At 41.5% G+C, this 15,170-nt stretch overlaps 1 protein-coding gene across 1 annotated transcript; it reads right to left on the bottom strand.

Moving 5' to 3' along the window:
- Positions 1-7,698: 7,698 nt before the first annotated feature.
- On the bottom strand, positions 7,699-13,852 carry si:ch211-151h10.2 (uncharacterized protein LOC567699 homolog). The gene is made up of 8 exons (XM_061681696.1): positions 13,702-13,852; positions 12,019-12,345; positions 11,236-11,365; positions 11,071-11,177; positions 10,760-10,940; positions 9,132-9,215; positions 8,952-9,050; positions 7,699-8,770 (listed from the first exon to the last, which is right to left on the bottom strand). Exons 1-8 carry the CDS (start codon positions 13,845-13,847, stop codon positions 8,483-8,485), a joined length of 1,362 nt encoding a protein of 453 aa, XP_061537680.1. The 5' UTR covers positions 13,848-13,852; the 3' UTR covers positions 7,699-8,482.
- Between the last annotated feature and the right edge of the window lie 1,318 nt (positions 13,853-15,170).

Raw genomic sequence — 15,170 nt, 5'->3', positions numbered from 1 at the left:
TGACCAGGGAGAATAATTCTGAGTCTGTAATTTGATAAAAATTAAAATTTTTACTTCGGCAGCTTCTCCTGCGAGTTAAAACGATGTGTGTCAAGTTTACTTTTGAATAAGAACAATTTAAAAAAAACATTGTATTGGGACACTGGAAGAAAAAAGCACAAGTCTATAGTGACATATTGTTAAATATACAGTAACTGGAAATTTAATTGCATTTAATTTTATTTATATTTTTTCATATCAATTAAAATTTTCTTTTTATTTATTTTGTATGTTTATTTGTATGTATTATTTTTACACGTGTATTTAGATTTTTTATTTTTTATTTTACTTTGACTTTACATTTTTTATTTATTCCACCCCCCCCAATCGTAACTCTAATAATACTGTATCTCATTTTAATTCAGTGAGTGATGATAGATCACATCAGTAAGAAAAGAAATACTTGGGAATGTGTCCATAAAAACAAAAACAAGTTTCAATTTTAAAAAATGCTCTTACTTCTGATAAAAAAATACATTTCATTCCATTCACATGTATACAATATTTTGAAATGTCACAAAATTAACAAAAGCCTATTTTGTGTAAATTTTAGTAAAATGTCCAAGGTTCAAATGTGAAATTTCAGACTAGTACAATGAGTGTCATAAACGGGGTGTCAATTTTATTTTTTTACTATTTTGTACATTTACTTGATATCAGAGACAACAATAGACTTGGATTGGTGTGCATGTGTAGGTATTGTTTTTTTCTTTTGGGAGGGTGAGGGGGGAAGGGTTGCGTGGGAAGTCCCGCAACAACAACATGATCGCTCGGGGAGGAACACCATGAGGACAAGCATCCATCCAACACACATCACTGGCTTCAATTAACTACATGCGTGAGTCGCTAACAGAGTGCACGCCTCTGCTCAGTCAGCACACTGGTTCACACTCTGAGCTGTTTATTTGTTTATCTGTTATTTTATGAACATTTCATGTCATTTTAAGATCTCATTTTTGAAAAAAAAAATGTTAAGGTCTCCCCTCTAATAAATGACGGTGACAAATTAATACAGCCCTCAAATAGACACCTATTTTTCCATCCATCCATGCATCCACCCACTTCCGTTTATCAGTGATCAGTAGCTTAAGGAAGGAAGCCCAGATTTCCCTCTCCCCAACCATCCAGCTCTTCCGGGGGCATCCCGAGGTGTTCCCAAGCAATTCGAGAGACATAGGCTCTCCAGCGTCTCCCAGGGTGTCCACAGCCTACCAGTGGGATGTGCCCAGAACACCTCACCGGGGAGACGTCCAGGAGGCATCCTATCCCCGAGCCACCTCCTCTGGCTCCTCTCGATGCGGAGGAGCAGCGGCTCGACTCTGAGTGAGAGTTGAAGAGGAAGAACTCCCCAAGGGACACGGTCGAACGCCTTCTCCAAGTCCACAAAACAAATGTAGACCTGCTGGGCGAACTCCCATGCACCCCCAAGGACCCAGCTGAGGCTTTAGAGGTGGTCCACTGTTCCACGGACAGGATGAAAACCCCACTGATCCTCCTGAATCTGAGATTCATACTATTTTGTGCATATATGGTAGCTTCATTTCAGACGAGGTGACACACAAACCACACGAGACAGCTCAACGGCCTCAAACAACGGGCTCCTGCGTGCCTCACCTCCACCATACACCCTAACACTGTACATAAACACACCGCACCCAGCAGCACCGAACTGTAATGCAAGGCTGACCCGTGCCAAGAATAAGACAGGCTGATGGGGCGTTCATGGCTCGACTGTGTTTGTTTAATACTGAGTCAGCAGGGTTAGCCACAGCTTATAAAAGTCACTACGCATGACCAACATATAGCCACATGAATGGGCATGCATGCACACACACGTGTGTGTGCGCACACACACACACACACACACACACACGATGATTGCCTAAAAGGAAGTAGCGTGACGCAATTTTGGTATCCCTTGTATTGCGCTTCATGTTGTCAAGTGTTGGGAAAAACCATAGGAAGTCATTTTGTGGGGGAGGGAAAGTGAACCATTTGTGGTAAACTTACACAATTGACTTCTCATGCCATACTATGAGGTAGGAGTACAGTATACTGTAATAGGATGTATTTTGGACTAGGACTGTAATGATAAACCAAAGATTTATCATTAACATTCGATTCGTATATCGATGTCTGACCCAAAGTTCGATACACAATTAGATTTTCTATAAATAAATACATACATACATATGATAAATACAGTGCAACCTTGGTTTTCACATGCCCTAGTTTTCGTATGATTCAGTTTTCAACTATTTTTTTCCCCCGTCCTGTCACGGTTTTCGTACATCCGCATGACTCGGCCATTCATTTCATAAGGCTACCGGTCTGCTCGACAACGAGCACGTAATATATTTCACCAACCTTTGTTGGACACATCATTTATTAATATACTGAAATAAATACATTTGTCAGAGTAGATTTTGCCTGTGTTTCTTCCGTGCTCCACTGAAATGAATTATGGTATGGCGTCTTTGAAAGTGCTTTAATATAATCAACGTGTTGCCCGTGACTCTGAAAGGTTTTCTGAAGCACTTACAACAAACAGCCTGGTACTTGTCGACCATGTGATTTTGATCTCTGTTCTTAACTTCTGCTTTTTCTTTGGGCTTGTCCCACTAGGGGTCGCCACAGTGGCTCATCCTTTTCCAAGTTAGCCTATCGTCTGCATCGTACTGTCTACACCCACTGCCCTCATGTCTTCGCTCACAACATCTATCGACCTTATCTTTGGTCTTCCTCTACCCTCTTGCTAGGCGACTCCATCCTCATCATCCTTCTACCAATATACTCACTACCTCTTCCCTGGACAAACCATCCCTAGTTGGGATTTTAAAAATGTATCACTTCAGTCAGCATGCACTCTTCCATTTGACTCTGACTTGGGTTTGTGCGCAAGTAAATTGGTAGCTTAAAGAAAGAAGCGACTGAACCTGAAGGTTCAGACCAGCATGAACGTAACCAGTTTGGATTTGAAGGGGGGTGGGACGGGGGTCTCAATAACTGTCCCATGTAGAGTGGGCACTGCTTTTTTTTTTTGGGGGGGGGGGGGGGGGGTGGTTCGGACTGGCAGGCTCCAAGGCAACCTCTGGGGTGAAGGGTGAGTGGGAGTGCTTTTATCTGCTCAGGAGGTTGGATACCTGCCATGTCTCTTGGGGGTTTAGAGGGCGGTTTGCGAATGACTGACAGAGGACAGCAGTGCCATCTTCCCTCAGCACCCGTTTTTTTTTGGCGGGTCTGGGGTGTGGAGTGGGGCAACTAGTAAAATCCTATTAAAATGTCTGAATGATGAATGGCATATATTGGCAAAGAGTCTTAAATTAAATCTAAGTGTTACACTTTAATCACGGCAATTGCTTTCATTTCACATTATGCTGTTACCAAAGGCAGCACACATGCCACCTGTCATGTCGTCGACTGAGAAAGACGTCCATTAAGTGTGATTTAGCGCCAGTATTATGCTGCCCTCCTTTGTGTGCTGCTGACATTCCCTGAATGGGAATCACAAATTTCTCCCCCTCCTCCTCCATTTTCCCCCCCTATTCAGCACCCAGCCACCGCCATTCAGGGGGAGTGGATGTGGATTGAGTGGCTTCTGCTGTCACGTCTGCTGCATCTTTTGTGTGGAAGGCATAACGTGTTTGCTTAGCCTCACGCCGCCGCTTGGTAAGGGTGGCTGTGGGTGGGTGGGTTGTTTGTCACTTGAGTGATGATATGAATACAGTTCTATGAAAAAGGTGGTGGCTTGACGAGCACCCCAATTTAAAAGCTTTTCGAGTTACAAGCCGTCGCAGTTTACTAGCTAAAGAACAGTTCTTCAAAAAAGAGGCTTAGTGTGCTTGCTTCAAGTTGTTTATTACCATTCCCAGTTGAACGTAGTGTAAACCCACTCTACATGGGACATTTATATTTCAGTATATTTATTTAATTATTTTTAATTATTATCAATACATATTCATTCATTTATTATTATTTAATCATGAGCAATATACATTAAATATCTGTGTATTATATATTCTTCCTACATGAAGTTGTGTATATACAGTGGTGCCTTGAAATACGAGTTTAAGTTCTTCTGTGACCACGCTCATAACTCAAAGCACTAGTATCTCAAATCCTCCTCAAAAAATGTTTTATTTGTTTTTTAATAAATAAAATGGCACTCTAAAATATTTTACTTTATAACAACATGTAGTCATAACATAATTAAATAGAACGTAAAGAATTAAAAAGTTTGCACTTCATTATTAACTCATTGTGGTTTCTTCTGACCACTTGTGGCCACCGGGGGCAGACGCTAAAGTGACTTACCTAAAGCAAAGCTACCTATATGGTTGTTTTAAATCCACGTGCAATTCTCCTTGTTTTATCTTAAATTTCACAGTAAACTTCAATTGAGAGCGGCAATAGACACCTTAAAGCTTTTTTTTTTTTTTAAATGTACACTATCTGTCAAACTGCTTGTTGTGAAGTGAGTTGAGTTCACTGCCACCATACAACACTCGTATCTCAAATTTCTGCTCTGAAGTCAAAGCAAAACAATCAACTCAACGGCAACTCTTGTCTCGAAAAACGTGAAAGTGGTGTCACTTGTACTTCCAGGCACAACTGTATGGGGTTCCCTACCATATAAAGTAAAGAGCTACAGTACTTTGCTCTTCCCAAATGTTACATTTTTCAAGAAGCCCCTTTTGGGCTGAAGTGGGCTCTTTGCAGCAGCTGCCTCTACACATTTAAAAAGGGGAGAAAAGTAACATTACAACTATTACAACATTATCTAAAAATACTGTTGACTATATTCTCATAAATTTACAACTTTAATTTTTTTTTATTTAAATAGTTATTTTCTTGATCCCTTCTCTCATTTATTCTCTTAAAAGATCACAAAAATATGACTCTATTCTCATAAGATTATAACTATTTTTAAAAATTGCAAAAAAAAAACTCCCGTTGACATGAATCTCGTAAGATTACAATTCCCCCCCCCCCAAAAAAAATAAAATAAAAATGTCCCTCTTGAAACAATTGTTTTTTATTCTCTATATAACTTATTTATTCTCTTAGCTAGTAGCTCTTAACTATTAAACAATCTGCTAAAACAGAACCTCCTACGACATTATTCTCGTAACATTCAAACTTTCTACTCGGAAAAAAAATCTAATAAAAATAAATGAACAAAAGAAAAATAAACCTCTTTCTTGAAACAATTATTTTCTTCATTACTCATTTATTCTGGCAATAAAAATTACTTTATCCTTCCGTATCCCTAAAAAAAAAAAGAAAAACTCCACCATCATTATTCTTTCCCCGTCTAATTGTCTCATGTGAGGGCCAAGAGGGGGATAAAGATTTAGCGCGGACTTCAAGGAACACTTCCATTAATGTCACGCGGCCCCTCCAGCCACGATACCATAATAATCTGCCACTTTATGGACCTTTGCTCCCCCAAATGTCTGCCATGTTGCTAATTGCATACATCTGTGCGTGGATTTTTTTATGTGACGCACGCGTCTGCTCGCTGCAGTGGAAAAAGTGGCAAAAACATCTTCAGTGAGAACCACGCAATATTGGAATATAAATAAAGTCTACTGGGAGATTTTATGATGTTTCCAACAGTTGTTTTCATATTGAGCGCAGCGCAGGTGTCGTGACGAACATAACAGCAAGTGGGTGACGCCATTAGCGAGGGTTAGCTTCCCTTAGCAGGCCTAACTTAGCTCCAGTTTCTTGTCACTGTTCTCAGCATATCTTCCAGGGATGTCAAAACAAGACCTATTATTCATTTTAAGGCTATCTGACCCAAAAGGGCTGAGGTTAGAAGTAAGTAGGTCGATATGCTAATGCTAATTGGAGACACACTGGCTGCTACTTAGCACATTAACTTTGAAAAGCTGCATTACACAAACATACAAAACCAGAGTATAAATAAAGACACCTGTGATTTTAAAGCTGGAATTTGCGGTTGGTAGGTCAGTGCGTAGCCAGATTTGCTAATGTTAATCAGAGACACATTGTTATTTTGAGTATCAGATTCAATTCAACTCGACTCCTGTCGAGTGCTTTTGTGAAGTTTGGAAACCTCGTTTTCTCACTGAACGCAGCACTCAACAAAAATAACAGCAAGTGGTTAACCCATTAGCGAGTGTTAGCTTCATTTTGCTAGTCTAGCTGAGCTCAGGATGTCGGGTGTGTTGTCACGTTTCCCAACAAGTCTTTTGTGGATGTCAAAACAAGGACGTGACTAATTTTGAAGGCTAGCCATCTAGTTATTGGTATATGAATAAAGACTCCGTTTTTCAAACGTTAAAAACCGGTGCCATTCAGAAAACCAAACATGGACTGCAAGTTCGCCATACAAGGCTAGTTTAGCTTAGCGTGTTTTGAGCAACATGCCTTCAAAGTTGTCCTTGCGCTACTGTAACATCCTTGTGAAATTGGATCCGGAGTAATTATCAGGCTAAGGCGAGGAATTGACCTCTGCCATGAAGCTTATTTTGTCAAACAACACCACACTTGACGAGCTTTGAAACGTCCTCTCCTTCGCGACCGCGACAGGAAGCTAGTCATCTTTGTGTGCGTGCGTGATATTCATGCAAAAATACCAAAGAACATTTTTTTTTGTATGTGGAGATACTTACTGAACATGCTTTCCATTCAAACTGATTCTTCTATTTTGTTTTAATTGTTGTTGCAACAAATAAAATTCATTTAAAAAAATGGAGGTACATACTTTTCAATCAAAAACAATTTCTTATCCAAAAGGAAAGTAATTTTTGTTGGGGGGTTTTGACAATTATTTTTTTTGTGCTTTTCAACCAAAAAATAGAAAGAAAGGTTGGGTTTTTTTCTCCCAAAATGTGGAAATACTGCACAAGCGTCTCATTGACCAACATCATTAGCATCTCTGCATGCATCCCGCCGTCTTCTGACACTTCCCATCTCCGCTATAACAATCCTTACATCCTAAATCCCCCGAGGCCTAAAAACCCAGCAACACCGACTCCACCGCCGCCCTCCAAACTCCTGACAACATGGATGCAGTAAAATGGCATCTGTGTTTACTTTCGTACGACATTTCTTCATACTCGAGGAGGAGTACGACAAACGTTCAACGGCGTAATTGAATTTGAGATCAAAGAAGTTCAGGTCAAGAGGGCTGCTTCGTTTAGAATAATAACAAAAATGCTTCCAGCGTTGCCCTACATCCCCCTTCTTCTAACTTTTTTCTGCTCCTTCTGACCCCATGCTAAAAAAAATGGCTTTGAAAGTCTTTAGTTATGTATGTATTAACCTACAGGACAGTGCAAAGGTATTAGGTATAATTAGGAATTATTGGCTGTTTATTATTATTCTTCTGACGAATTAATTGCCTTTTTGGGGGGACTCAACATGCCTGATGCTATATTTCCTGATGAAAATGTATGTATTTTAGGGGCCCAGAAGGCCAAAGGACCCACGGTTGAAATTGAGCAGTAGTCGGCCATTTTGGGCCAATTCCAGGTTTCCTGTTTTGTAAAAAGTATGAAAAATATTCAATCCCTGACACCAGTTTCTCAGAACAACACATCACAGGATACACAAACAAGTCTCAAGGACTCGTGCGGAAATTGAAAAGGAAGTCAGCCATTTTGGTTGGAAACACTCATTTTGGGCCAATTGTAGAGAATTATAGGGCTCAAACTTTATAAGAAAGTTGGAAAAAAATACAAAATAAAAATCAGCCCATGCCAACGGTGTCACAGACTGACACAAACTTGCGTGGACATGTCTATCCTAACAGGTCGCACAAAAAAGTCTCAAGAACCCATGGATGAAATTGAACAGGGAGTTGACCATGATGGTTTGAAGATGGTCATTTTGGGTAAATTCCAGACATTGTACTTTGCATGAAAGTTGTAAAAAAAAAAAAAAAGAAAAAGAAAAATTCTCATACTTTGTAAGAAACTAGTCCTCGATAACAGTTTTATAAATCAACAGGAAATTGGGTAGGCATGTCTCCCATAACAACCAACCAACCAAAAGCCTCAAGGACCCATGCCTGAAATTGAACAGGAAGTCGGACATTTTTGTTTTGAATCAGCCATATTGGGTTAATTCTGTTCGCCCATTCATCGCTGCTTGCGGCTTTATTACGGTTTGTTTTTATGTATCTCCCACCTTTGCCGACGTCAGCACACTCGGTTTGTACAAATACGGTACATGCAGTATCATAGCCGACAGACTGGAGATCAGAGTTTGTGTGACATGGTAAAATAATACTGTCTGTCGCATAGCTGCATGCTGGTAACTGGTGGCAGGGCGCCTCCTTGTGTCAAGTGCATTGTCAGAAAATTTTAATATGTGTACAACTGGAATGCATCCCAGGTGACTCGATTTCAGACCTCTGGGCAATTTACAGTCTTCCGAGAACCTAACATGCATATTTTTGGAATGTAAGTTTCTAATGTCCAATCACTTCTTTCTTCTTTCTCCCGGATTTACGCAAGCGTCCAATTGTGGATGACAACTGCTGCGCCGACCTCTCGCATAAGGAGAGGCGACCGTCCGACTCGCCGTCCGAGTCAGGACGCTCCGAGGAAACTTCACTGGAGCGTCGGCCGCTGAGGTCCGGCGAGGAGGCCCGGCTTGCGTGTTCCACCTCTTTCCCCCTGGTGAGGCCCTCCAGGTGGGCTTGGAAGGTGGTGGTCTGTTGCTCCAGGGACAGGAAGCTCTCCTGCACCTTGTCAAACTGAGAAGACAATACCCCTTTTCAGTAATAATTAAAAATAAAGCGCAACAGGTGGATACACTGGTTCATCCGGCCATGTACTGGAAGAGCATTTAATTGTTCTGCCTGTGACTTTATGTCACTGGCATCGATAGATGAACAAAGAAATGTTCTTTGCGGTAAAAAAAAATTGAATTTTTACCTGCTCCATGTTGAACTGCAGCAGCATTTCCGGCCACACGGACTCGCTACTGCAGCTTCTGAGTGTGCTGCCTGCATAGCTGTGACTCCACATCAACTCCTAGAGGACAAGGCAGGACTGAGTTGGAAAACATCCCAGGAATGAGAGAGAGTTCTTCTGAGCTGAGGACAAGATGTTTACCTGAAGGAGCTGTGTGCCGTCTTTGAGGAGATCCTGGCAGCCGTCTAGTTGCTTCCTGTGGTGGCTTAAGTCTGCAAATAAGGTCTTTGCAGATACATGAAATGTTGATGTCATAACTCTATCATAACAGGATGCATAAAAAAAAAAAGGCTCAAGAAGCCATGCATGAAATTCTACAGGATGTTGACCACTTTTGGTTTGAAGCAGTCATTTCGGGGTGAATTTTGTACTTTGTTAAACAGGAAAATAAAAATGAGCCCCTGACAACAGTTTAACCAATCAACATGAAATTAGTTGGACATGTCTCTCATAACAGGGCGCATGAAAAAGCCACGAGGACCGATGCGTAAAATTAAAGAGAAAGTTGAAATTTTGTACTTTGTAAGAAAGACTGAAATTTCACCAGTGGACTTAAAACTGGCCAGACACATCCATCATAACAGGACAAATTAAAACGTCTCAAGGACCCATGCATGAAGTTGAACAGGAAGTAGGTAGCTAAAGACTGCCTCAGCAGCAGGACACCACCTAACCTCAACACAAGGCTCTTAAGACTTGTTGTTTTAAGCATAAGTCATAGGCCATTCTACATAGAAGTATGTCAGAACGATGTTTCCTAAACTTTATTGAGCCAAGGCACAGATAAGGAAAAAATCTCTCATGATACACCACCATAGAAAAATATCGGTATATTCTGTAATAATGATGCGCTTGCCTACTTTCTCAGCGTGAAATATGACTCTGTTTAGTTGGACACAAAACTGAGTCTCAAGGACCAATGCCTGACAATGAACAGGAAGTCAGCCATTCTGGTTAAGCTAAGCAAAGCAAAGCAAAGCAAATTTATTTATATAGCGCATTTCATACACAGGGTAACTCAATGTGCTTTACATGATTAAAAGCATTTTAAAAAACACAGCTTGTAAACATTTAAAACAAAGAGAAAAAATAAAATTAAAATACAATTAAAACATCATACAGTGCAAGAAATATCATTTAAAAGTGGGAATGCTCTAAAAAGCGTGGGGAGTGGGGGGGGGGAATAAGAAGAGTTTTTAACCTGGACTTAAAAACATGCACACTTGGGGCTGTCACTTCTGTTGGCAAGTTATTCCATTTGTGTGCTGGATAATAGCTAAATGCCGCTTCACCATGTTTACTTTGGACTCTGTGCTCCACTATTTGATCTGAGTCTGTCCATCTCAGAGCCCTACTGGGTTTATATTCCATTAGCATTTCATTCATGTATTCAGGACTTAAACCGTTTAGTGATTTATAGAGTTAAGTTAAAAGTGCCGATTTTTGGCCTATTGTAAGGGTCGACTAACTCGATCCATTCATCCATCCAGACTACAACCTGGACTCGTCGCCAGTCAATCGCAGGGCACACACACACATATAAGTCCAGTGTTAAGTCACAATAGTTCTGGCCATTTTAGAGTCTATTATTAGCACTCTCTACCGGTAGAAAGTTCATAATGCAGTTAAGCTTAATTAAGCCAGCCAGTCGTGAGTGCGTATGTACAGTATGCCTGTAAAGCTTCACTAAAAGCTGTTGTTCACCGCGACCATTGTCTGTCCGTTTATTGTTGCCGTCAGAATCATGAAACATCACACCTTTTTTTTACCTCGGCATCGTGGTGGGCCGACGCCAGGTCCGTGTGGTGTTGATCTCCCTCTCTCGTGAGCGTGACTCCAGTGTGGAGCTCCTCCAGTCGGCCCCAGCGGACCTCCACGCCCTCCTGCAGCTCCTTCACGCCGGCCTCAAACTCAGCCTGGACTAGGAGCAAACTCCTCAGCGAGCTGCCCCTAAAAGTGGAGACGACCCACCGGAGGAGAAAGGGTCCCGACACATTTGAAACTTCAAAAATTCCATACTTTTTCCAGACCTGGAAATTTATAAAATCTAATTCCTTACTTGCGGAGGAACCCCGCTCACCTTTTCCGCAGGTAGTTTCGGATGAGCGTCACTTTGTCGGTCAGCACGGAGTCCAGCTGCATGGATTCGGACCCCGGGGGAACGCGCTCTAGTTTGTTGGACACAGACTGCAATGAGGAGAATGAGTGAGGCCCTCACATGTCACCTGAGAAAATGAAGACTCACCTCCAACCTGGAGAGGAGATCCTGAATGTGAAGCCCGCAGGGGTCTGCCAGGGGCTCCTGGAGCACGCTCAGCAACAGGCTGTCAGCCAGGGCGACACCCAGAGGAATAGGGACACCTGAACTTGTTGACCTGGAGACATGAGGCCATAATATAAGACACAGTGAACCCCAGCACATTTGCGAATCTGTTGATTATTTTTTATTTGGGGGTGTAAACCTTGACTAAAGCCAGCCCCACAAACAAATCTTTACATTTTTTTTTAAATAAGGAAAATTGTTCCGTCTACAAACTCAATTAAATAGAATTGAAAGAGTCCAACAGTTTGTTTTCATGCTTCAATGCCCATTGACATTGTGCTCCTTCTGGTGTGCACACCATGGCCACCAGGGGACAATATAATACAAACAATCATAATACATGAAGAAGAGTTTCACAACTGAGTGATTCAGTAAGCTGCAGTAATATTAGTCATTTTTCGTAAAGGATAAAGAATATATGCCTGTGAGTATTGTTATATGAGCTTTCTACATTTACCATTGGTGTTCAAATATCCGTTACTTGAAGGTTTAAAATGACAATGCTACTTTTGTTAGCCTTTCTGTGGTATTTTTGCGTGTGCTCGCATTAAGCTACTGCACTACCATAAGTTATCTGGTTTGATTAAATACATAATGTGTAATTTAAATTATTTTATCTTTAAACTTCAACTAGGAACTGGCAGAGCAACGACTTCTGTTTAAAAATACTTGTAGGTAGCGTCACTTATTTAAGTCAATCCTCACCGCTCATTGGCCATCGTCTTGCTTCGGATGACAACTTCCTCTTGTATCGCAGGAGCGGGGTCCCGTCCTAGTGGCGACCTCAGGTACCAAAGCGGCACATTGACACAGCCAACCAGGGCCGCCCACAGCAGGCACAGCAGTGCCCCCCGCAAGCACACGTCCTCCAGGGACAGTTGCCCCCCCATATGGCAAAAAGACCACACTGCAGCAGCTAGCAGGAAGGCGTAGCATCCTGTGAAGGAGAAGAGCTTCCGCCGTCTCTTCCTCCACATCTGTGGGTGTGATGAGGTCGATGGCGTCTGAAGATCACATGATGGATGCTCTGAGCTGAACAGAAGCATAAACGTTCAGATTAAACACGGGATTTAATGGGTGGCAAAGTTCAACAATAAAGGTTAATTTATCAAGGTTGTTATGAATAAGTTAATAATAAAGACATACAGGTAATTTATAAATTATCACCACCATTTTTGACAGTATGTGGGTGCTCAGTATATGGCCAGCGCAAGCTACCAAATATAATTTATAACTTGTGACTACAGTAGCCATAAAGAGGGGCTCACTGTTTGGCAAATCCAAGCCGCCTCATACCATTTGTAATGAGCAAAAGGCAAAAAGCGTAACAACACTACACATGCAGAAAACACAGACAATTGGTCATAGATAAAACAGCATGATACGATTCCGGAAGGGGGGGGGGGGCATATGCATAGTTTGCTATTGTTCTGGATCAGACGAACTGGAGTCGCTCTTGAATCATCTGATTACGAGCCCCAAGTGTTCCGATTCGCTATTAAAGGTACAGGAAGACACTGAAATGAGTTACAGGCCTACTAAAAAATTGGCCATTACAGTACCCTGGTTTTAGATTAGGAGGTGCTAATTTTGACACTCGGCTGCAAACTGCTCCGGTAAGAGTTGAAGTACGCCGTTTCAACCAAAAGAGTACTCTAAAAACCATGCATACACAATGGAGACAAAGAGGGGCTCACTATTTGGCAGGTGCATATGCTACGCAATCTAGCCTGGTGATTCCCAACTAGGTGGCAAACTAGTGTGCTGTGCGAGATCATATGGGAAATGATCCAATTTCACTTAATTTGTCCGAAATATATTATTTATTCATTACAAATATATCTTTGTTCATCTATGACAGCAATGTATAGTGAAGGTTAAATTAAAAAGACCCAAATTTCACACTCAATAAGTTCATTTGTGAGTAAATTGAGATGTGATCATCATTAGTTCAATACACGTGACATTTTTATTTGGTGTGTTGTGAGCTTTTTTTTTTTTTTTTTTTAAGTAAAATGCGTGCCTTGTATAGGTTGGAAAACATTGATTGAATCTAATGAACAGCTTTTATAGCTAGCATGCTGCAAGGCAATTGTAATGGGATCACTATTTGACAAGCAGCATGTCATTCAGTTTGGACAGAGCTGTTATTATTGGAAAACCAATATTTTCTTTGTAAAGGCTCGGCACTTTAAACCTAAAATCAATATTATAACGCAACCTAATTGTTCATAAAAATCCACGCATAAAAATCCAATAGCTGTTCATAACAGTAGGTTGCACTCCATATGTCATGTGCGTCAAATCATAGTTTTGTGCTGCGGTGTGAACAGATTGTAATCTTAATAGGCCAAGAAATAGGCCAAGAAATTGAGTGCTACAGCTCACCTGTGTCTCTTTTCCGGGCTCTTCTGGGCAGGTTCTTCCTCTTGCCCCCCGCGGTGGGCACGTTCGAGGGCCCGGTCCAGGGCCGCCCTCGCGCCAGGCCCCGGGCCCTTGTGACAACCGGTGGCGCCGAGCGTCAGCTGAGGCATGACATGCTGTGAGAAAGGGGGAAAAGAATTTGCGCGGCATGGCGAGAGACTTTCGGTTTACCTGACAAGCTTGTAGAACAGGTACTAACCGTGAGATTGATGAACAAACCCCACCTCCGTGATCAACACAGCCACTTCCTGGCCTCTCAAGCAAACCCTGAGCTAGAATTAGCTCACATTACAACATCACACATTCACATAATAACATATGGGCGTTTGAGTTGGTTCAATTGCCAATACCTTTTATAACTACAGTATATTAATGAATGTACAAGTGAAATCTACCTTTTATTACCAATCAGGGGGCAAAGGAACAGTGATGAATAAGAGACTCACTATTGAGCAAGCTTACTACCCATTTTGTTTACGAATAGCAAAGGTCAACAAGGGCTCACTATTTTTCAAGTGCAAGCTAACTCATACTAAAGGGCCAAAGCAAGAGTGATAATGAGGTTCTCGCTATTTGGCAAGTATAAGCTACCCAAACCAATTTATAATTAATTCACAATGGACCACAGTATTTGTCAAGTAAAAACTACCTATCACTTATACTATAAAGGGCTAACAATTGAGGTAAACAGGGGCTCATTTTTTGTCAAGCGCAAGTTTCCCCAATATTGTACTGTTTGGTGTTTATAATTTGTAATGGGCCAAATCAATAGAGCGAAAAAGGGGCTCACTATTTGGCAAGTGCAAACTACCTCATCCTATTTAGAACTCATAAAGGGACAATGCACGATAGAATAATAATAATATATGCATGAATTTAATAGATTGCTATATTTGGTAAATGCATGCAAAAAAATGCCATTAACAGCATAATGATGGATTTAACAGTGGGTTTTAACCTTTCCCTGAGTAGAAATTAGTCCCGAAAGCCATTTTTTTTTAGTCTTGAGTTCAATAACATAACACCATAAAGAGCTTGTTGCTCATTTGAAAATTGCTGAAAAAACAAGCAGTAGTCCATCCATTTTCTTTGCCGCTTATCCTCACTTGGGCTGCTGGAGCCTATCCTATCTTCGGGCGGGAGGCGAGGTACACCTTGAACTGGTCGCCAGCCAATCGCAGAGCACATAGAAACAAAGAACCATTTGCACTCACATTCACACCTACGGGCAATTTAGAGTCTTCAATCAACCTACCACGCATGCTTTTGGGATGTGGGAGGAAACCGGAGTGCCCGGAGAAAACCCACCCAGGCACTGGGACAACATGCAAACTCCACACATGCGGGGCCTGGATTTGAACCCCGGTCCCCAGAACTGTGAGGCAGATGTGTTAACCAGTCGGTCACCATGCCGGCATGAGTAGTCTTTCAGT

The sequence above is a fragment of the Phycodurus eques genome, chromosome 7 (genome assembly GCF_024500275.1).
Source record: "Phycodurus eques isolate BA_2022a chromosome 7, UOR_Pequ_1.1, whole genome shotgun sequence".
In the NCBI taxonomy this organism is placed as follows: Eukaryota; Metazoa; Chordata; class Actinopteri; order Syngnathiformes; family Syngnathidae; genus Phycodurus; species Phycodurus eques.
This window is presented reverse-complemented; position numbering and strand designations above follow the sequence as displayed.